The sequence below is a fragment of the Balaenoptera physalus genome (genome assembly GCF_965194825.1).
Source record: "Balaenoptera physalus genome assembly, chromosome: 5".
Classification (NCBI taxonomy): domain Eukaryota; kingdom Metazoa; phylum Chordata; class Mammalia; order Artiodactyla; family Balaenopteridae; genus Balaenoptera; species Balaenoptera physalus.
Window position 1 is genome coordinate 64,278,477 of NC_138884.1, and position 24,974 is coordinate 64,303,450.

The 24,974-nt window shown below is 32.9% G+C and overlaps 1 protein-coding gene across 2 annotated transcripts in view; it reads left to right on the forward strand.

Annotated features, from left to right (window-relative positions):
* UBA6 (ubiquitin like modifier activating enzyme 6) overlaps nt 1-24,974 on the forward strand; it is an 83,645-nt gene that overhangs the window by 34,222 nt on the left and 24,449 nt on the right. For both annotated transcript variants that reach the window (XM_082463742.1, XM_082463743.1), the window contains 11 exons: nt 4,439-4,519; nt 6,556-6,678; nt 8,476-8,599; nt 12,051-12,154; nt 13,491-13,553; nt 14,307-14,383; nt 14,846-14,912; nt 18,318-18,461; nt 20,019-20,086; nt 20,796-20,874; nt 21,994-22,074. In XM_082463742.1, coding sequence (XP_082319868.1) covers nt 4,439-4,519; nt 6,556-6,678; nt 8,476-8,599; nt 12,051-12,154; nt 13,491-13,553; nt 14,307-14,383; nt 14,846-14,912; nt 18,318-18,461; nt 20,019-20,086; nt 20,796-20,874; nt 21,994-22,074 — 1,011 coding nt within the window. The remainder of the gene's footprint in view (nt 1-4,438; nt 4,520-6,555; nt 6,679-8,475; nt 8,600-12,050; nt 12,155-13,490; nt 13,554-14,306; nt 14,384-14,845; nt 14,913-18,317; nt 18,462-20,018; nt 20,087-20,795; nt 20,875-21,993; nt 22,075-24,974) is intronic.

Sequence of the window (24,974 nt, forward strand, 5' to 3'; positions counted from 1 at the left end):
TCAGAATGGGAGAAAATATTTGCAAATGAAGCAACTGACAAAGGATTAATCTCCAAAATATACAAGCAGCTCATGCAGCTCAGTATCAAAAAAACAACCCTATCCCAAAATGGGCAGAAGACCTAAATAGACATTTCTCCAAAGAAGATATACAGATTGCCAACAAACACATGAAAGGATGCTCAACATTACTAATCATTAGAGAAATGCAAATCAAAACTACAATGAGGTATCACATCACAGCAGTCAGAATGGCCATCATCAAAAAATCTACAGACATTAAATGCTAGAGAGGGTGTGGAGAAAAGGGAACCCTGTTGCACTGTTGGTGGGAATGTACATTGATACAGCCACTATGGAGAACAGTATGGAGGTTCCTTAAAAACTAAAAATAGAACTACCATATGACCCATCAATCCCACTACTGGGCGTATACCCTGAGAAAACCATAGTTCAGAAAGAGTCATGTACCACAATGTTCATTGCAGCTCTATTTACACTAGCCAGGAACTGGAAGCACCCTAAGTGTCCCTCAACAGATGAATGGATAAAGAAGATGTGGCACATATATGCAATGGAATATTACTCAGCCATAAAAAGAAACGAAATTGAGTTATTTGTAGTGAGGTGGATGGACCTAGAATGTGTCATACTGAGTGAACTCTGATGTGTGACTGTAAGTCTAGTGCATCATTAACCTAAGGACCTCACCATTTGGATGTTACAGTTTTCTCCATCAGCTTGCCTTATTGTTTTTGGTCTGGTTCTTTTCCTCAAACTGTGGAAACATCTTTCTTTCAAGTTGCTTTTGTTGCAGAGTTAAGCAAATGTCTGATAGCAGCTGTGGTAAAAAATCCACAGAATGCCCCAACTGTTCATCTGCTTCTCAGAAAAATGTACTTTGTGTATTTTTTTGTAAAACAAAGCTTTTTCCAGTGTCAGTGGTGGAAATGTCACAGAAATTGAGCATTGGTAGTTCAGAATTTATAGTTTCACCAGAGAGAAAAAAAAGAAAGACAAGCCAACAAAGGTATTACCTCTGGAAAAGATTTGGTAAATATTGAAGATTCTACATCTCAACACAAGTTGATGTCCCATTCCCTAATCCCATCTCTATATTCATCCATAGACCGTGGGCCCTTGTCAGCCAATTCATTGCCTTCTTAACTATTAAAGTAACATTTCTTTCTTACATAAGAGGTGAGAAAAGTTGGTTGATAATTTCTTTTATGCTGTTTCAAACCACTGCCCAAATTAATGATTTCCCAGGATTATGAATAATTCAGAATGTTATTCCAGCTTCTTTTTTAAAAAATGGTTTATATGGAAATGAATTGGTTTTCAAATTGAATTAAATCTGAATTTGGGGGCATTTTCTTCAATTGATTCAGAATGAGATTTATGGTTGTGGTTAAATATAGGGTGGTTATTATTTAAGACAGTTCCTGGTTATGTAGATGGAATATCAAATATACCTTACAAAACTGACTTGCATTAGTTACAATCTGTGACTACCCAGTCGGACTGGTTTTTGGTATATTCGCCTTTATAGAGAAGAGGCACTGTGGAAAACTGTTATTGATACAGCACAACTTTGGAGACAGAGAGCAGTAAGTTTAAGAAAAGTTAGGTTATCAGCCCTTAAATTTGTACCTTTTTCAAATTTTCATCCTAAACTCTTATTTCTGATTTGTATTATGGTATAGTTTTTGCCATATAGGTGTCTCTGAGTGAATTGTTGCTATGTTATTTTCATTCAAAGCATATTTTGTGAATGTCTGATCAGTAATTTTTTGTGTATAACCTATTGAGATGATTGTTATGTCTTGAAACAAGGGTGATTGAGAAAGCTGTGAAGTTGCCTTGTGATTTTAAAGATTTTAAGTCTTGATTTAACTTCTATGCACATTATCATGTAGACTTGCCTGGATTCAGGAGATTATATTGAATAACTTCTTAAGGCCTCTTTTAGCCTAATGAGTGAATAAATTATACAGGGCTTAGAATTTGAAAAAGACAGTAAACTATCTTGTACACAATAAATATCTTGACACACACACACACACACACACACACACACACAGCATAGTACTAAGCTGGTGATATGCTGGAATGCCAGACAGAAACAAAAGATCTAGAGGAATATACCCTCAACCAGGCCACAGTATATTCTAATATAAAAAGCTCCTATGAGGTTGTGTTCATAATATAAAATAGTAAGACAGGAAAAAGCAGTTCAGCATGATCAAGAGTCAGTGGATATAACAAACAATAGAATTAAACCTCCAAGAATTTCAGATTATAGAATTATTGGATAGGGACTATACAATATAGATGTTCAAACAGACTAAATCTTACAAGAAGGGATTAAATATACAACAGGAAAATAAGACACTATTGAAAGCAATCAGGCAGATATAACCAAATAGAACTGTTTTTTTTTCAAATAGAACTTTTAGAAATGAAAAATATAGTCCTAAAAATTAAAACAATGAATAGATTAAACAGTGGATATATACAACTGGAATAAGAATTAATAAATCGAAAGATAGAGCTGAGGAGATTAGTGAAACTACAGGGACTTCCCTGGTGGTGCAGTGGATAAGAATCCGCCTGCCAGTGCAGGGGACAGGGGTTCGAGCCCTGGTCCGGGAAGATCCCACATGCTGCAGAGCAGCTAAGCCCGTGCACCACAATTACCAAGCCTGTGCTCTAGAGCCCGTGTGCCACAACTGCTGAGCCCGTGTGCTGCAACTACTGAAGCCCCCACGCCTAGAGCCCGTGCTCTGCAAGAAGAGAAGCCACCGCAATGAGAAGCCTGCGCACAGCAACGAAGAGAGACCTCTGCTTGCCACAGCTTGAGAAAGCCCACACGCAGCAACAAAGACCAAACGCAGCCAAAATAAATAAATAAATAAATAGAATTAAATCTAAAAATAAAAACTATAGCACACAGTAATAAGAGAATATACTAAAGAGAAATTAAAAGAAATGAGAGCTTGAATAAAAAGGTCTAATTCATGAGATTGGACTTCTAGAAAAAGGCGTATTCAAATAAATTATGGTTGAGAATTTTCTAGCACTGATGAAACACAAATTTGACTCAATATGTACTGGGTCTAATAGGATTTCATTTTACCCTAATTGCAAGCTAATAAGTTAGCCTGTTACAGTTTCATGGATGCTGGCAGAAAACATGAGATTCCTGGATCAGAGACTAAGGACTTTACTACTCAGAGCATGGTAAATGTGTGAGCATGATATTTGCCTTGTTTCCTCCTGCATTCCTCCAAATCCCACCTGTGCAGTGCAGAGGGCTCAGTGGATGCCTGCACATGTAGTGGGTTCCTTTAGAGGAAAGGAACATTGAGCTTGGGGAGCTTGCTGTTTTATAGCAAGCAGTGAACAAGCTTGCTCTTTGTCCCAGAGGGAGACATTACCTCATTTCTCAAGTTTGCACAAGGCAAATACAATCCTGAGAAACAGCCCACGTAAAGAATGGTCAGAGCCTTGCATTCGTGGCATACCCAGTGAGAGATATATAAACATTAAGAGATCCATGGAGGATTACCACTCTGTAGGAATCACACCCTATTCTAAGCTAGATAAAACTAAATCCACACCTGGTTATTTGTAGTGAAACTGAGTTATCCATTTCATGGAAACCAGCAGCAAGGAAAGCTCTGGACTGTGTGTCAACCTGCTCTTGCCACTTGATAGATGAATGACCCTAAGAAAATATTTGACCTTTATGAGTTTAAGTTAGCTATGATAAAACCTTCTCTACTTATCTCACAGGGTGATGATAAAAAATTAAAGTAAGCATTGAAAATTATAATTTGCTATCTTAAATAACAGAACTTGGTGGCACTGTCATAAATAAAAGTTGTAATATTTTGAATCTGTTGAATCTCTGAAGTAAAAGTAAAAGAAAGCTCAGCCAACTAATGTATCTCTTTGAAAATGTAATTGTTTTAAGCTAGCATTTAATTAATATTTTGATGACTAAGCATTTCCATGGCAGTAACAGGTAAAATAAAATCTCCAACCATTTGGGTTGTGTAAATGCCACATAGGATATTAAGGTTTGCTTCTAATTGTGATGATAATTGAATTTAGTGTGGGCAGGTTTTGTCCTGTATATACTATGCCATTTTATGTAAGGGACTTGAGTATCTGCAGATTTTGGTATCCACAGGGAGTTCTAGAACCAATCCCCTGCGGATACCTAGAGATGGCTGTATATGTTACTTTTACTTTTGCTATTTGGTACCTCTGAAGGTATTAACCTTAAAATGGAGTACAATACGATAGTATTTTTTACAAAGAAAAGTATTTTTAGCATAGTGCAAACTGAAATGCTTCTGATTTAGAAGTTGTACATTACCAAAATAATTGTTTATTTTTTAATCTTTAATTCTTGTATTCTTCTCAACAGTGTGTAGTATTGACTGAGATCAAACTATCATTGCAGAAGAAGATCAATGACTTTTGCCGTTCTCAGTGCCCTCCAATAAAGGTAATAGTATCACTTAATAATGACATATAGTTTACCAGAGGAAAAGCACTTTCAGTATTAGAATTCATAGCTTTTCAGTGAGTTATATAAGAAACTTTTTATATGAGGACAATCACAATAATACTTTTTAATTTTGGTTTTCGAAGTGTGGTCCAAGGACACTGAGGGTCCCAGAGACCCTTTCATAGGGTCTGCAAAGTCAAACTATTATAATATTACTGAAATGTTATTTGCTTTTTTCCCTCTGATTCTCTTACGGGGTGCAGTAGAGTTTACGAAGTCTACTTGATACGTGGTGATATCATTGCTCTGACAGCTAATTGAATGTGTGTGTGTGTTCTTGTGTTTTAAGTGTTTCTTGGTTTTACTTTCAAACACAGTAAATATCAGTAGGTATAACCCACATAAACAAAAGCTAATTGGGTCATCAATAATTTTTAAGAATGTGAAGGGATCGTGAAACCAAAAAGAAAGAGAACTGTTGAATTGTAACAGTAGAGTAGAGGTGGCTAGACCAGTTAGGGGCTAACGCAGTAAGTAGTCCAAGTGAGAGATACTTGTGCCTTGATGGGAATAGAGAGTGTGAGAAGTCATTGAATTTGAGGTATCTTTTGTAAAAACAGACTAATGGGATTGAGAATGGATGAATAAGAGTTGTGAAGGAAAGAATGATAAAGAATGACTCCTAGATTTTTGTCCAGAGTAATTAAGTATTGTTAAGTAGTGATGACATTGAGAAGACTGGAAAGAGGTCTAGATGGGAAAAATCATCCCCTGCAACTGCATACATATTACTGACTCCACCTCCTTCATGGGGCCCTTTGTTCTTTTGGCAAAAGGAAAATGCTATTTGTTCCTTTGAGATAGGCACTAAACTATCATCATACTGTATAAAATAGATGTGCTGAAAATCTTTGGATTGTGGTACTTACATAGCATATTTATACTCTGTAGAACATGTGTGTTCTGTTTCACAAATTAAGTAGATGAATAAGACAGAGTAGTCAGTAAACTTAGAACAGAACATAAAAGTTTTACAAAATGATTACACAAGGTTGTAAACTAAAATCTTTATGTGATTGATGCATATATTCATACTTTAAAGTTGTTTTGCAGAGAAAGAAATTGTCCTTGAGTTTGCAGCTTTTAAACTTAAAAAAAAAGGTTATAAATTTCTTCTCAGTTTTATGTCTCATAAAAAATGCTGTAGGTACCTATTTTGATAGTAAATGCAGTGCATGATCAAGTAGGAGGTAGTCTTCTGTTAGCTATTTCACTACCTCATATAATAGGTGGTATAAATTATTTTAATGGACTACATTCTTATGCCCAAATATGAATAGACTTTAGTTTTTGTTAGAAAAATATCACCTTATACAGGGTCATATGTGTTACAGATTAAGACTTTTTCTTTATTATCAGTATGTCTAAAAATAACTGAGCACAAAAATAATTTCTTTACATTTTCTTAGAGTGGAGAATGTATGTATGTTATAAAAATCACTTTCAATAAAACATTTATGATTGTGTTTAAGAATCTGATTCTTACCTTTCATAATTTCAACGTGCACTGTTAGTTCCTCAGCCCCTTTCCTGTTGACGCCACTCTCAGTTTTTAGCTGTTTTATTTTCCTTCAACTCTACCGCTTTTGGTGAATGGACACTCCATTCTTCTTTTCTAAAATGAAAGGTAAGAATTCACTGCTAGACCGTCAAACCAAGATATCTTTCTTATATTCTGTGCTTGATTTTTAGGGCAAGGCAGAAATTTTTGTTATTTAAAAATTATAGAATGTACAATGATGGTGTGCTGATGTTGCTTCTGATTTTGTTAACACCAGATATCCAGTCTGAAATACCAAAATCCTTGATTCCAAAACCAATTTACAAACAAATTATCATATTTGTGGTCACTTTATACCTCAAATAATATGCTTAATTGTAAATAAAATTGTCACCAAAAGGCCTAAGATAGTTGAGGGGTTTTTTTTCTTTATATAAATGTATAAGCTTGAACTTGTTTCTTCATTTCACAGTTCATCAGTGCAGATATACATGGAATTTGGTCACGGTTGTTTTGTGATTTCGGTGATGAATTTGAAGTTTTAGATACAACAGGAGAAGAACCAAAAGAGATTTTCATTTCAAATATAACGCAAGTATGATTATATATGTATATTATTGTATATGTATATGATTGATTTTCTTAAGTTGATGTGAAAACTATTTTTTAAAAGGTGATATTAGCAAAATATTATGCAGTATTTTTTATTTGTTTAAAATTGAAGTTAGAATATTAAGAGAGAGTATTCTGGATTCCATCTAACATTTTTTAACAATTGATGAACATTTGCTTATGTCATTAATTTTAATTTTGTTCTCTGTCATGTTCCTATGGGACATGAATTGTGAGTCAGTGTTTACTGAACTGTTGATTGTGTCAGATCATAGATGTACTAAGTATGTCGTAAGTCACTTGGCCCAACATTCTGACTCCAGGAAGATGGACACTTAAATCATCATAAACGAAAGCTTTTCTAATTTGTTATATTTCTAAAACATTATTTGGAGGATGATAAAAGTTTAAGAATTAATTAACCTTCAAATCAAAAACTCTGAATTTTCTAACCATGTTCTCTTAATATCATGCAAGCTTAATTTTTTATTCCCTGTAAGAATTGGAGAAATTATGATCCATTTTTACTACTCTTTCTGTAGTTTAGCCTAAATCATTAACTTTATTTGCACTCTTAATAATCAATTTACATTAAAGCTCAAAAGAAACCAAACATAAGGAAATGATAATATACTTTGACCGAATAGTATTTGTGCTTCTATCTTTATGCTTTCTTTTTAAACCCAGTGTAATGTTGCCTTTCTCACCCCTTTTTAAGAAAAAATTCATTGAAAAATCATTTTTTGTATCTCTTTGCTTACAGAATGGTTATTGTTCAGCCTTTTACCTTCTCTAGTTATTGTTAGTTTATCCCTAAGAATATTATAGAGTTAGAATAAACTCCAAGGGATCTTGTATTGCACTGATATTGTCTTTTATTGAATAGTGCAGGAAATATGGAGGTTATCCATAAAAAATTAAAAATATCATAAACGTTCCCATTTAACTTATCTGTAAATTATTTCTCCTTCTTAAAGCCCTTATGAAGTCTATTCTTGTTGAGATATTAGTAAACCCACATTACATTAATTTTATCTACATGTTTGTGATCATAATTGTATTTCTCAAGCCCTTAAACAGCAAGAGAATTTTTAGAATCTACGTATTTATGAAAGAGAGAATTATAATTCCATTAGGTTTTATGTAAATTAAATTATTATCACATTATTCACGCAGTGTGATGGATTATATGCAGTTAGGAAATTTCCTGGTGTCTGACCTATCTCATCCACCTTTTAGATGAGATAAACCAATTCCTTCCTGTTTTTATCCTGATAAGCAGGGGTACATAATATTTCTTTGCTTTAAAGTGTTGGATAAGCTTTAAACTACCACTTTCCTGGCTTTAAATTTCCATCCTCCGTTCTTACATTTCTTTGATCTTCAAAGTTAGAGTCATCTTTTGTGTACACAGAGTCTGTCATGAATGACTTTGAAACTTACCATTCAGTCACTTCGAATGTTTTTTATAAATCACAAGAATCTTTGCATCTGTGAAATATTTGAACTCCCTTGTGGAATCTATTTCCCCCAAACATAGAAATTATATTTTAAACATTCATAATAAAATAAGTTTCAAAATCACATAATAAAATGATAAGTCACTATTTTGTGACAATTCTTTAAAGCATTGCTTTTAATATGGAAGGAGAAGAATGGCTTGGAATTTTGGTTATTTTGAGAATTTTATGATAACATGTTCCTTTTTGTGTGAGATTTGGAATTTGTACAAAAAAGGAATACATGGACTTGTTTTTTAGTATATTACTCTTATTTCTAGGCTAATCCTGGCATTGTCACTTGCCTTGAAAATCGTCCTCACAAACTTGAAACAGGACAATTCCTAACATTTCGAGAAATTAATGGAATGACAGGCTTAAATGGATGTACACAACAAATAACTGGTAAGTTTAATTAATTCATTTATACTTATCCATTATTTAGCATGTTTACAGTTCAGACACTATACTCAGTGTCGAGAACACACCATCAGCTCAGATAGACATGATCCAATTCTTGGCCTCAAGACATTTAATCCAAGTGAGGGGATACTAACATTCAGCAGTGATGGTATAAAGAGAGAAAAGGCATTCTGGGATCTCTAACCTTAGCAAGGAAACCTACTCACTTTTGGTACAGCAGCAGTGGGGACAGGGTGTCTTGAATAAAATTGATTGCATCGGCTTATGAAGATGATGAAAAGAATATTCTGTGCAGAGACAAACAGTAAGAAGCAAGATAGAATTCAAGGAACTTAAAGATATAATATAGCGGGGGTGACAGTGGGAGTTGAGATAGCAAGAGTCTTAAGACATTTAAGAGGAAACTTTATGGTAGGTGAGCGAAGATTCTGGCACCTTATTTGTTTACACATTAGGGAGTGCAAGAAGAGGAGCAGGTTTTGGAGAGAGATAATGAGTACAGTCTAGGCTTGTTGGGTGAGGTGACAGTGAAGTATTCAAGTGAAGATATATGTTTTTGTTCAGTGGCTTGGATAAAGGGATGAATGGATGTTACTGCAGGCAGATTTGTGGATTTATTGGCAAGAAGCGGCAGGAATCTGTTTTGTCAGTGGACTGAGATGAAATCATGACCCAAAGGAGAGGTAAGGTGGTAAGGCCAGAGATGTGAGGAGAGTAAACATTTTAAAAAATCAAAAAATCATCAGGCTTCATTTAGGGCCCATTTGAAGTTGAAAATAATGAATTTATAGCAGCATTAGTCTGTGTAGTTTGTGATTTTCCTCCAGCCATCTTTAAAAGAGTTAAAGACATTGCTAGATGTCTTGTAACTCAGAGACAGCATGTTTACACCTGTTCAGCTGAGAGTGATTCAGTTTTATCTTTAGGGCATCTAAAAGTATAATTATGTGATTAGTGTATAGACTAGTAAATGGATTACTTTTATTTTTCTTTTAATGACTACAAGATGAATCCTTAGGAGAGAAAAAAAAAAAATCAGTCCCTGTTACGAGCTCTTTATAGCAAAACAACTTTGGATCTATATTTAAGAGTCTTTGGGGACTTCCCTGGTGGCACAATGGTTGAGACTCTGCTCCCAGTGCAGGGGGCCAGGGTTCGATCCCTGGTCAGGGAACTAGATCTCACATGCATGCTGCAACTAAAAGTTTGCATGCCGCAACTAGGGAGCCCACAAGCTGCAACTAAGGAGCCCACGAGCCACAACTAAGGAGCCCACCTGCTGCAACTAAGACCCGGTGCAACCAAATAAATAAATAAATAAACATTAAAAAAAAAAAATCTTTGGTAACAAAACTGTTGGATTATGTTTCCCAGACTATATCTAAATAAGTAAAATACAGATTCAGATCACTGATATTAAAGAATTTTTATCTGTTTTTGCATAAATTGACTCAACTAACTATTTAGGATTATCCTTTGTTGTGTTGGGGGCCATGCAATGATAGATTGTGGTGCTGGATCCGAATCTTGAGGCTATATGTATATATTAACAGGAGAAGCCACTGGATATCAAGGAATGAAAATAAAGAAAACCCACATTTTGTACCAAAAATTCTTTGGGCAGAGAGAGAGTATTTGAATAGAGTAGCAGTTTATGAAACTTTTTTTTTCTTAACATTTATTAGTTGGTACTTACTGCTCTAAAGTAATTTTCTGTTATTTGAGAAACATTTTTAAATAGCTAAAACAATATATGCTTATTCTAGATATATATATGTATATATGTTTAGGTAGAGTTAAAAATGAGTACTAGTTCAGACCTCCCCTCTACACCAGAAGTAACAGCAGCTAAGTTTGATGTTTACTCTGCTGACCTTTTCTGTCTACTTAATATATAAACCTTGTTTATTTAATTTAATTTTGTGAATAAGCAAATCGTTCAAAAACAATAGAAGGGAGACTTCCCTGGTGGCACAGTGGTTAAGGATCCACCTGCCAATGCAGGGGACACGGGTTCGATCCCTTATCCGGGAGGATACCACATGCCACGGAGCAACTAAGCCCGTGCACCACAACTGCTGAGCCTGTGCTCTAGAGCTCGCGAGCCACAACTACTGAGCCTGCATGCCACAACTAGTGAAGCCTGCACACCTGGAGCCTGTGCTCCGCAACAAGACAAGCCACCGCAATGAGAAGCCCATGCACCGCAATGAAGAGTAGACCCGCTCACCGCAACTAGAGAAAGCCCGTGCACAACGAAGACCCAATGCAGCCAAAAATAAATAAATAAATAAATTTTAAAAAAAAAATAGAAGGCAAATGTTTATAGTGAAAACTTTATTGCCCACCTATGGCTCCCACTCATTCTTACCTGTCCACTATTCTTAGTTTATCGTGTGCCCTTCCAGATTTCCTTATGCATTTTTACATGCAAGGTAACATATTATGACTAGAGCTACCCTTTGCCTTTTCATTAAACTAAACATCTAGATGGTCTTTTCACATCAGTAATTGTAGAATAGTCTCCTGTATGATTGAAAATGGTATAGTATAATTTTGATTTGCATTTTACATTTTATGAATGAGATTAAGTATCTTTTCTTAAGTTTTAGAGCTATTTCTTTTTCCTTTAATGTGAATCATCTGTCCTTTACCCACTTTCTCATTGAGTTGTTGATTATTTTTCCCCAGAACTCCTAATATATAGGGCATATTTGCTGAGTTTTTTTTTTTAATATGAGTCGCAAAAATTTTTTTGTAGTTTGGCATTTGACTTTGCTTGTGATGGCTCTATGTGTATATGATGTCAAAGCTTTCAGTTTTTTCTTTTGAGTCATAATTAGAAAAGCCTTCCTTACTGCAAAGTTTTAAAGAAATTTTTCTCCTATGCTCTTATCTAATAATTTTTTTGTCATCTTTTTTGATACTTAAAACTTTTATCCATTTGGAATACTTCCCAGATGGCTTTTTTTCCAAAAGATTTATTGAGTATCTTTTCTTTGCTGGTTTGAGGTACCACCTTAATTGTGTCCTTTGTGGGTCTGTTACTGAATAATCTATTCTGTTTGTCTGCCTGTCTATTCATGAGCCAGTATCATACTATTTTAATTATTATGAACTATATATATAAAAAGTATCAGTATATTAATTATTGAGTCTTTATAAAGTATTTTAATATCTAATAATAAGCACCTCTCATTCCCTTTTTTTCCTTCCAAGTTTTCTTGGCCATTTTTGCTTAAGTCCTTACATTTGTATGGGAAAAATAATCTGTCTAGCTCCCCACACTTCCACCCACCACCAAATAAAATGATTTATACTGAGATCTTCTTAATTTTGTAAACTGTGAAAAATTAACATCTTTATGATGATAAACCTTCAAATTTAAATACTTATATCAGTATATAATGGTTTTCATTTTTCCTCCTTTTAGTGGTATCACCATTTTCTTTTAGCATTGGTGATACTAGAGAACTGGAACCTTATTTACATGGAGGGATAGCTGTTCAAGTTAAGACTCCTAAAACATTCTGCTTTGTAAGTATTTTTTTTTTCTGATTAAAAATATGTTTCTTTACAGAAGAATGGCAGGGAGAAAAAAGCAATAAAAGTAATTCAAAGGCTGAACAGATTTTGTTTTTTAATTTGTACCCACTTTCAGGAAAATGGAATCAATCTATGGAAATAAACTGATAGCAGCAAAAAAATTTACAGCTACAATACCCATCCATATAATTAAGGTATATAAGTTACCTCAAAGGAACTACTCCTTTGTGAATCATCAAAGAGTTGATGATACTTCTTATAATTACTTCCTAAGACAAAAGATGTAACTAATATATATTTGAAAGATTTAATAAGCATTGATTCAGTATATGTTGTTTTATTATTCAGTTATTTACATTTTTGAAGTAAAAGGAATATTTCTTTTATTTATCATATTTATGTTAATCCAGGTTTCTAAATTTTTAATTTTTTGGATTTCAAGAAATAGTGTAATATGTTGGAAATGTTAAATAATTCCCATAAACTGGCATTGAAAGGAAAGATAAGTATCTGTATAGAGAGAATGTAGAGGCTACTTGTATCAAGGAACCAAGGAGCCTCTTGCTGCTTAAATCCTTAGGCCACTTCTCAGTATAAGCTGTCTAACACATCTCTGTTTTTTCTTGCAAGTTCTCAAGGTTTTAACTTGACTGCCTTTTCTTTTCCAGAACAATTATTAACTAAAGTTCTCTACAAGGTTTTGTTCAAGCCAAAGTTAGAGCTAAACAGATTAAAATGCTACAGCTAGTCATATCTGCTGTAGGAAGATTTGTGCATTACTTCCTCTTGCCATTGTCCCCAGTTTTTAATTATGCCTCAAGTAAATTTCAGATTGGGTTTGTTTTTTGAGGGGGGCAGAGGTGGTGGTGGAGTGTTGGTTGGTTGGTTGGGTTTTTTGGCCTTGGTGTGTTCTTTGCTCCACACAGAAAATTTTAACTGGGTATTTATTCAAGTTATGTCAGGCATAACAAGTCCTGATAACTTGGTATCAAAAAAATATGGTAGCTCTTTGACTAAGATTATAGATTTTTTCGAGTATACAAGTGTTTGTACCAATTCCTCCCAAATTTACTATTTGGAACAGGTTATCTAGTTGCATGTAACATTAAAAAAATAAAGTGTGATAATATGAAAAGGGGTAACCAGTGAATGGTAGCTATTTTATATTTCAGTTAAAACATATTAGCCCAACCTTATTTATTTCAGACCTTTGGGAGGGAGCCATTGCTTTTAGTGCTCTGTATAGTTTGTCAAGTAATCATGTGCTTGCTCCGAAGTAATAGTGGATTATTTTCTGTTGTTTGTTTTGTTTGTTTTTTTCTGTTAGGAACCATTAGAGAAGCAGATAAAACATCCAAAGTGCCTTATTGCGGATTTTAGCAAACCTGAGGTAAATAAATGCTTTGCAGGTTTGAGAAAGGCGGGTGGGGATTGGTAAGAGATTATGAAGATTTCTGTCAGACTGTCGGATTTTTTAAAAATAAAAGTTGTATTCATGTATCTAGAGCTGATGCCCAAGGATTAAAAATAGGAATTTATATAATGGAAATGTTAGAATAATAGGAAAAAGGTTTACTTTTGTAATGATATACCAGGTTTGATAGTGTAAAGGTGGTTTCATTAATTTATGCAAAGGTGATCACGTTAAAAGATTTTCTGAACCATGTAGAGTTTTATATAATACATAGTTCTTCCGTAAAAACCTTGGAAGCATTTATTCTGTTTTTTTTAAATCACTGGATCAGTTTTGTAGCAATGGATATATTTGTGATAAGTAAAGAATTATATTCAATATTAACAGTTTCCAAATTTGTAAATGTTGATAAAGAAAAGGAATTCGGTGCTTTTGTACAGACATTTTGTTTCCTTTGTTCAGTTGGTAATACTTTGTTTCATATGGATAACCTAATAAAAACTAGTCATAGAGCCTGGGATTAAAACTTAGATCTTTGTTTAGATATAGCTTTATGACCTTGAAGTCAAGTCTCAGCTTCCTTATCTATTATATAAAGATAATAATAGTAATAAGCTAATACATTTATTATAATGATTAAATTAAATAATGTCTTAAAAGCATTAGCACAGTGCCTGACACATATTACACACTCAGTAAATATTGACCAATTTTTAATGTTCTAAATAGGCACCTTTAGAGATTCACTCAGCCATGCTTGCCTTGGACCAGTTTCAGGAGAACTATAGTCGCAAGCCAAATATTGGGTAATGTTCTTTGTTTGAAATAACTTTTTTTTTTTACTGTAATACCACTAGATACACCAAACTGTATAAACACTTCTGACCTGGTCTTTTTTCTGGTAGGAGTGGAGAGATCAATTTATAAAAATGGAGTTATACTAAATAAGAATTTTCCCATTTTGAAGTCTTCAAAAGCTATAACTTTTTAAAATAAAAAATCTGAGAATTATTACATTATGAATCCGCTATAGAATTTTTTACCTCCTAGTATTGTTGCAAAAAGTTTTTGCCATGTATATTTAAAACTAAACATTATTTATATACTGTTCTTAGGTGAGCATGATTTTGAAGTAATTTTGAAGTAATGTATCTAGTTATCCAGTTACCTTAAAGTCAGTAAGCACTTTGTAATCCACAGTTTTTCAACATATTTCTTAAATTTCAGTTGAGAACATTGAAATTGGGGTGTTTTATTTTGAATCCTAGATGCCAGCAAGATTCAGAAGAGCTACTGAAACTAGCAACATCTATAAGTGAAACCTTGGAAGAGCAGGTGAATGTTCAAAGTTATGGCCATCAAAAATTATGTAACATATAAATCTTCTATATATTACTGTTCTCTTATCCTCAAAATTCCAGTTTTGCTACTTATTGACTCTGTGACAGTAAGCAAGTTACTTGACATTATTCTACTTCAGTTTTTCAAATCTTTGCCTGTTTTTTAATTAGGTTGTTTTCTTATTAATTGAGAGCATTCTTTATATAATCTGGAAATTAGTCCTTTATCAGACACACATTTTACAGATATTTTCTTCCAGTCTGTGGGTTGTCTTTTCGTTTTACTATCAGTACAGTGTCTTTTGAGGAGCACAGGTGTTTAATTTTGATAAAGTTCAGTTTATCAGTTTTTCTTTTTTATAGTTTGTGCCCTTTTTTAACTCAAAATCGCAAAGCTTTTCCCCTGTATTTTCTTCTAGTAGGTTTATTGTTTTGTGAGTTTATTTTTCTATACCATACAAAGTATAGATCGTGTACATGACTATACATTTTGAACTCATTGTGTACAGTTTTGTACTTTTATTAATTTTTTTTTTCTATCTTGCCAGGCATAGATCAAGGTTAATTTTTTTGTGTGTGAATATCCAGTAATTCTAGCCCATTTATTGAAAAGACAGTTTTTTCTTTATTCAGTTTTTTTGGCACCTTTGTCAGAAATTTATTGACCACATATGTGTAGGGCTCTTTCTGAACTCAATGTTATCTTCCATTGGTTGTTCCTATCCTTTTGATAATACCATCCTATTTTGATTACTGTAGCTTTATAGTAAGACTTGAAATCAGGTTTAGTCTCTGGTGCATTTCTCAGAAGGAGCTTAGAATTAACCGTATTCCCTGAGTTCTTACACATTTCAAATTTTTTCTGTAACCTTTATGCTTGAAAGGAGCCTGGCTGAAAGTAAATTCAAGGCTGTTAACTTTCTTCCTTGATATCTTGCTTTGTATCTAATAGTTGAGAAATACGATGTCAGCTTACTTTTCTTACTTTTTATAAATAATCTGGTCTTTTTGCCTTGGGGCCCTGTATATTTTTTACTTCTGTGTATTTTTTCATCTGTGAAATCTAATAGTTTAACCAGGTTATAACTCAAGATTGATCATTCAGTCAATTTTTCCAGGTATACCATGAGCCCATTTTGATTCATAGATTCATATTTTCTTTTATTTATTTATTTTTCCCTTTTGGGGGAGGTGGAATGGATCATTTTGGTTCTTAGTTATTAAATTTCTGATTCAAGGTGGGGTTTTTTGTGTTTGTTTTCCACATCTCCAAGTGTTTGTTGATATATAATTCACTCAGTCAAATTTACTCTGCCTTGTAATTAGTTTGGGGGAGAAATTTTCAGTACTGAAATGTTTGATTCTAATTTTCTGTCTCCTTTTTACGTCTGCTTTGTTTGGTAAACTGATTTTTCTGTATATGCTTTTGGACAGGTAAGGGTTTTGGGTGCTTTTTCAGATTTCTGTTTCTAGAGCCCCTCTTCCTCTTCTCTTCCTGAAAAGGAGTTTCTTTAATAGGTGATTTTTTTTTAATTAAAAATAATTTTTTGGTGGATACGTGTTGATATATCTTGTGCATCTCTTTGATTTCTGCCAAATCCTACTTAACTTCCTCTCTTACTTCCTTTTTTAGCCTTCTCTGTCAAGGGATATCTCCCCCTTTCTATTTACATCATTCTCCCCAGGGAAGTTCTTTCACCATAGCCACTGCTGAGATCTGCCAGACTTCATACATGTTCAGTATTTTTTGCACTTAGTATGGGCCTTCTGTTTTCTCAGGATGATTTTGACTGTGCTTTGTCACATTAGGCCTTTCATCCTCTTTTCTGTGGTTACACGCTTCCTGCTCTCTGTTCAGGCTTGCAGCAATATGAAGTCCAGAAATAGTTCATTTGGGGTTTAGTGTTTGTTTTTCTATTTACAGGCAATTTGAAGTTCATATTTTCTGTTTCTTAGTAATGCTGAAGCCCTGCCACTGGTTTATTTCTCTTCTTGTGGATATGTATCATCTTTTGGAGACCGTGTGGAGAAATTCAGATATAGACCTTAGTCATTATCCTAGGGTGATGAAAAACTCCCCAGATTTGGATGTTTGTTTATTAAAAACTATAAAATCTTGAAAGATAGTGTAACCTAATGGTAAGAATAGAGATGGAGAGTTGGACTTTTTGGGTTCAGATCCTGGTTTCACCACTTACTAGCAGTAAAATCTTGACTAAATTACTTAATCTTTCAAAGACTCAGTTTTCTAATTTGTATAATGGAAATTATATTTCCTAGGATTATTTTGAAGATTACATGTGGACTTACTATACAACTCAAAATAGATGCTCAATCAAATTACCTGATTCTGTTAGCATTCTTGTCATTGTTTTTAATATTATTAGTACCACCAATATCTCTGCATTCAGAAATGCCACATCTTAAATGAAATTGTAATCTGAGTTGAGTTTAGTGCTAAATAGTTGTAAAATAGTGAGATATAGAAAATTGAAATGGAGTGGGTGGAGTGGTGAGTAGATAGTAACCTCTTTTTGTATCATAGATATCTTTGATAATGTAATAAAAGCCTTCCTTCTTCCCCTAAATGTACAAGTACTGTTATTTTACATAGAATTTCAAGAGATTAATTGAGCCCTACTTGAATCCTAGGTTAAGATTCTAGTTACTGATGTTGAAAGAACAGGAAGAGAAAGAGAAGCCAGAGCTCATGAAGAGATCTTTGTGACAAATAAGAAATTGTGCTAAAATAATAGCTCCAAAATCCAGTTTTTTCCTTAAAAATACTAATAAATTTTATTTTGAGAAACTAATAAATTTTATTTTGAGAAACATCATTTCAGTTTAAGTATGATAATGAGAACTTTGTGATGACTGGCTCTTAGATTAGATTTATATGCAAAAGTGCCATTACTCTCTTAATTTTTTTCCTAAACTGCCTTTTCTTACAATGTATTGCCTCATTTTTTACAGTTTTACTTTTTATTTGCCACTTCAAGCACAAATGATAGCGCATCATCTTTTATGGGTCTTTTTTTTTTTTTTTTTTATGTAGGTGCAAGGTTTTTTCCATAGTTTTCATTAAAACATGTTTTTTAAAATTCTGGTTGTTTGTCCGACATCACGGTAGATAATCCAGTTAATTCTAAATTGTTCCCTAGTGTAATGTAAAAAGTCAAAAAGCAAAATTCGGCAGGTACTGGTAATGAAATATACTGCTTAGGTAACTGACATGGAATTGGATCTTTTATTATGAGATTGGGACTTTTTTTTAGGACTTAAAAACTATTAGGGAAATTGAGTAGCTCTTTTAGAAGTTAAGGTATAATTATTTATTGAAATTTTGAGTATACCATGTGAATACTGTTAAGATTATTGTCTTTCGTGGCTTGTGTTTCAGCCTGAAGTAAATTATGACATTGTGCGTTGGCTCTCTTGGACTGCCCAAGGCTTTTTACCCCCACTTGCTGCAGCAGTAGGAGGTGTTGCCAGCCAAGAAGTATTGAAAGCTGTGACAGGAAAGTTTTCTCCTTTGTGCCAGTGGGTTAGTTCTCTATTTTAATATTTTTTTGTACTTAAGGTTGAATTATTCACCCATATAATGAATGTCTGTTATGAATTATAACATAGTATTAATTAATATATTATAAAAGCAACCTTAAAATATTTTTTGATGCATGAGTCAGATGTGATGTGCCACCAAAACTTAATTCTGTAGTGGAAACTGACAAGATCATTTGTTAAGGCTATTGGCATGTAACCCAAAGTTGCATTCTAGGATGTATTTCCCTCATTTGTGAGAGTGAAGGAATGAATTTTCTTATCCTTATATTTAGTTTCCACTACTGTTAGTTTAGCAGTCATATGCTTTCAGGACTCTTGAACTGTTCCATGGAGTCTTTTGGTATCATGAATCTTCAGATTCCCTAGTTTCTAGGTATAAACTTCTAAAGGTAGAAAGCATAGGAATGGTAGAAGTTTGAGAACTATATAGGGTAAAAACATCACAAGATGGAAAAACCCTGGTTTCTATTACCAGAAGGAATAATTGGCAAAGTGTATCAAAGGATACTGTTCAGGCCCTTTATTTTTTTTTTTAATTTTAAACATTTGAATATAACATTGATCTTGTTTTTTATGTTTTAAAAAGTTTAAATTTAGCTTTAATAATTAAAATTTGTAAATTTATTATAGTTTATAATTATTATATTATAATATATTATATATTATATATTATATATATAATATATAATAGTTATATATTATAATAATTATATAATATATATTATATATATTAATATATTATAATTATATTATAATTTAATTATGCTATTAATGTTATTTTGCTGCTGGATTATTTGGTTTATTTTAACACAGTGTACAAGTTCAATTGTAAAAGTCTGGTTTAGATATAACTATTAGCTGCATGGGGAATATAAATTATGTTATTAATATAGATTCTATGTTATAATTAAATAAATAACCATTTATTCATGTTCATGGTCATGTTTACGTTTTTTAGCCATATAAGTTACTTAAAATGAAAATGAGAATGAGACTCAGGGGTTTTTTTCATTAACCTGGACTAATTCTGTTTGATATTATTTTAAATGCTGAAATTGTGGCCTCCTAGACCATTTCCTCTGTAGTGTATGTAATAATTACAACAGTTTCCAAGTTGGAAACTAAATATGGACTAGGTACTTTCCTATCAAAAGTAAACAAATTATTCAAATGTAGCTGAAATTGAATGAAGCTTCCAGAAGTTTTTATGTAGTTATAAAAAAAAATAGATTTGGAGGTGAAATTTCCTTTTGTTTGTTAATATTAGAATATATCATCTGTAAGATGGCTAAATGACATGAATCAAATTATATCTTTTTACAGTTCCTCCAGATTTAACCATTGTTTCAGTGAAAGAATGTAAGGAATGTTTATTGCATAAGAAACAATTATATTTTTTAATCCATTATTTTACTCTGAAGCAACATGTTTATCATTGTTTTCTTTAATGATCATTAAATAACTACAGAAGATAATTACTTTTTCTAGCAATTTAGTTTTCTACATAGTAAGTTATGTTTTTATCTTCTACTTTAAGTTATATATTGAAGCAGCAGATATTGTCGAATCCCTAGGCAAACCTGAACGTGAAGAATTTCTCCCACGGTAATACTGACCTTTTTGTTGCTTTTTTCTTAGTTGTATGTTTATAAGAAGCAACTAGATTAAAAGAGTTTTTGTGCAAACATGCATTTGTTTTAGATGTCTTTTCTCCTAGCTCACTTCTGCAGTCATTTCTTCTCTACTTAGAGATTGTGTCATAATAATGCAGTATCTCTTTACCACTTTATAAATAATGAATATAAAGTGTTAAATTTATATCATGAGAATGGTTAGGTTTCAGAACACCATTCTGATTTTAGATGAAAACAATTGCTACCTGCAGCTTTTATTTATATCAGTCATTCTTTACCTTTTGGGTCACATATCTCTTTGAGAATCTGATAAAAGCTTATGAATTCATTCTCCCAAAAATACACATAACCCAAAGTTCTGCCTTCAATTTAAGTGGGTTAACAACTTCAAAGCCCAACCATAGTCTTCTTTACAAACCTTTATTAAAAATCCCTGCCTTAAAAATTTTTTTGCAGATAAACTAAAGTGACCTTCACTTAAGTCATTTGGACTTAGAATATTAAGTCAAATGGAAAAAAGAATCAACTGGTTTCTTTATGAAGTTTCTTCTCTTTCAAATAAGATAATTTATCTGTTAGTTTGGAAGAAACTCATTATATTGGTATAGCAGCAATGAAACTAATCTTAATAATGTTTTTTTATGCCATTCTAATTTCTTGGTTTGTATTGTTTTCTACAGAGGAGATAGATATGATGCCTTACGAGCCTGCATTGGAGACACTTTGTGTCGGAAGCTACAAAATTTGAATATCTTTTTAGTAAGTAGGAATAATAATGAGAATAAATAGTACAGTCAAACTGCTATTGTATATCAAATTAATTTATTAAAGGAAATTTGAGTACAGTTTCTAACATAGTAGACATTCAGGAAGCGTTTAAAACAGGAATGTGTAAACTGTACCTGCAGACCAAATCCATCCTGCTGCCTGTTTTTATAAATAAAGTTTCACAAGAACACGGCCAAGCCCATTTATTCAAATATTGTCTATGGCTTCTTTCATACTATAATAGTGGACCTGAGTAGTTGTGAAAAAGACCATATCGCTTACAAAGCTGAAAACATTCACTGTCTGACCCTTTATAGAAGACGTTTGCCAACCCATCGTCTAGAAAATAACTACATGTAGTTAAAATACGAGTATAATAGTTTTGAACATTAAATGATTTTCTAGAAATACATTAAAAATTGTGGGTTTTGGGGGTTTTTTTTGTTTTTTCTTACCAAATGTAGGAATATGTAGGTGGATCTGTCTTTCTTAAATGTCTTAGTGCATTGGCAGGGAAGCTCTCCCCAATAGCATAAGACGACTTCTCCTGCCACTTATTTTTTTTAATTATTGTAATCAGTCCTAAAAGTACTACTGATTTTTATTATTCATTTTTTAAATAATACTTTGAAAATCAGTATTCCTGAGCTTTTACGTGCATGTAGAATTTATTATTAGTTTTCACTTAAAAGTCTTAGAATAGTTATATTCATCAAATGAGTTTAGAAAATTGTCTATAAACAAGTAATCTTTTTAATTATAATACACTGTTTCGTGCTGTTTGTTTCCATCTTATATAAAAAATTAGTTCAAACTTTGGCTTTTGTGTGGAATATTAAAATGTCTTCTTTTTAAAGGAATTATAAATATTATGCTTTTCCTTCTATGATTTATACATTTTTTAAATTGAGACACTTATAATGATATCATGAACCATTAAATATTTTAAAGTAAAATGATTTTTAAGTTACTTTAAAAGTTCAAATTATTTTTAAAAGTATGTATTTATTGTAACTTAGCATTTGAAGAAAATTAAGATGAAATTGCTCTTTAGTAAGTAGATGTTTTAATTTTATTTAATCTGATACATTTTATTTTTCTTCTCCATAGGTAGGATGTGGAGCCATAGGCTGTGAAATGTTAAAAAATTTTGCTTTGCTAGGTGTTGGCACAGGCAAAGAGAAGGGAATGGTAAGATATAAATCCTTGAGAGTTAAAAGTTTATATTTCTTTTGCTGCCCAGTTTTGAATCATATTTGACTGCATGGATCTGAAGTATTGATTTTTGAGGATAGGGCCACTAGGCTAGAAATTGGAAGATTCTGATTCTACCCTGACCATTTTTCAAAATTTATGTGACCTTGTGACAAATAACTTGAGTTCTCTGCTCCTCAGTTTCTTTCTTTAATATTGTGAAACTATTATCTGTACTACCTGCCTCATAATATAATTATGAAGATCAAATGTGAAAGGGCTTTTCAAACAATAAAGCACATTAATACTGTTATTTCTATTAGATACTACTTATTATTAAATAAATATTTAAGATGGGTGAAGCTAACATTAGAAAGTTGCAGAGTACTCAGATATTGTTTCAATTGGTGAGTATCAAAAGAAGAGTGAGTAGTGTAAACTTTGGTATACAATATAAATTCTTAAGGTGATAAATGGCAGTTAACTGGAAAGCCATGTCATATATTTAAATAAAAATGTATTTCATTGATGCTGTTTGCCTTTAAGATGTACACTACAGTGGTGATGTCATAGATTTATCATGGTGACTAATAGTAATTAAATGACTAAAATTTATTTAATAGTTCACATTTTATAGTTTATTAAACTTACTCTCACAGTTACAGGCAGATGTCCTACAGTTATATTATTTCTGCTCAGCATTTCCTAAATTGTGTTCCACAAATGACTATGAGTTCTGGTAGTTTTTAAAGTATTTCTTAAAAAAAAAAAAATCCTTGGTTACACAAGTTTAGATATCACCTACTTTACTCCTTGGAAATTCATAATACATATCAGCATATAAAAGTCAGGGAAAGAACTACTACTTACTTCAGGTAACAAAACAAGATAAGTTAATGTGGACAGATTTCTAGCCTACTGCAAATGCATAGTCTTGCTATATAAATTATTCTTTTTTAAAGTGTTTACATATGTAGCCAGACTAACTAGAAGGAAGGAAAGAGAAATCCCCAGGTTCCAGGAACCAAGAGGGAAATTAATTCCTGAGCTAAAAGCTGTGGTGACTCACAAGTGTTTCTGTCTTGAATATATGTCCAATACATTAATTAGAAAGAAAGTCATTTGTGAGAAATCATAACTCAGAGCTGCACCACACTGGTGTATGGGGTCCAAAATTATATCATATAAAAACTTCAAGGGCTTCCCTGGTGGTGCAGTGGTTGAGAATCCGCCTGCCAATGCAGGGGACACGGGTTCGAGCCCTGGTCTGGGAAGATCCCACATGCCGCGGAGCAACTGGGCCCGTGAGCCACAACTACTGAGCCTGCGTGTCTGGAGCCTGTGCTCGGCAACAAGAGAGGCCGTGATAGTGAGAGGCCCGCGCGCCGCGATGAAGAGTGGCCCCTGCTTGCCGCAACTGGAGAAAGCCCTTGCACAGAAACGAAGATCCAACACAGCCAAAAATAAATAAATTAAATAAATTAATTTTAAAAAAAAAATCCTAAAAAAAAAAAAAACTTCAAGAAGAGAAATGAATATAACAAATTTAGGGCTGTTGAAACCTCTAGAGCTCTGATTAAAACAAATGTAAAACCGCATCATGGTGATACTTACACACTGAGAGTACATAGGACTATGCAGAGAAATCAACATCCATTCAAGACAATTCACAATCAAAAATGACAGTCTACTAGAAAAAGGTACCACCTGGAAGAATCAGCCAATGAAAATAGAAGAATTAGCTCTCTAAGAACTATAGGTAATAGGAGTGCTACAGATAATAGAACAAACAAACTGTAAAGTTAAAAATGACCGAAGACATAGAAAGAGGAATGGAAACATGAGGGGAAAAGGCACTGAAATTTTCACAAAAAGCCAAGGAAGAATTTTTGTATAATCAGTGAACTTAAAATTCAAATATAGCTGAAGTGAGAATTGATGAAAAGAAGATAAATACCCAAAATATAGTATAGAAAGATTCTTTTTTTTTTAATGAAAGAGGATACATTTGCGTGGTCCAACATAAGTGTAGTAGAATTTCCAGAGAATAAAGATAAGGGAGAAGAAGTAATATATTCCAAGGATAATGACAAGTTTCCAGAGTTGAAGAGACAAGTGTGTTCAGGTTGAAAAGGTAAACTAATCCCAAACAAATCAAAAGCAAAGATAGAAAGAGAGATTACTTAGTAGACTTCTCATCAGCAATAAATGCACACCTGAAGATAGAGAAGCATATCTTCATAGTGCAAGGGATTATCAACCTAGATTTCTATACCCAGCTAAATTATCTGTTAAGAGGAAAAAAAAAAAAAAAAGATAATTGACTATTAAAATGATGAAAGATTACTGCTTATTCTCACTGAAAGAACTATGGATTAATATAGGCAATGTGTGAAGCAAGGGTAAGTAGAGGCATTTATCAACATTCTTAGATTTAAATAAACATTGATTTTTAAAACCTTTAATTAAAATATTGACCAGTTTGGGGGTGGGCTGGTTAAGAATAAGTAAAATGTTCATTGATATCATGGAAAATAGAAGGGAGAGTTCAAATATCCTCCAGTTGTTCAGGAGGAAGATGGAGATTTTAATTTTAGATCTTAAGTCACATGTACATGTTAAAATTTTGAATATCACCACATAAAAATAGAGATTTAACTTCCAAATCAGTTCGGTGAGGGGTTGACAGGGGCGTTGAGGGAGGATTAGAATCAAGAATACTTGATCAATCCAGTAGAAGAACAAAAAAAAAAAAAAAAAAAGAGTGGATAAAAAGTAGGGTTGGGGGAGGTAGAAGAAAAAGCTCTTTAATCAGGAATCACAGTAAGTATACGCTGATTAAGCTTTTTCTTAAAGGACATTTTCTGTGCTTTTTTTTTTTCCCCATTTCAAAGAGA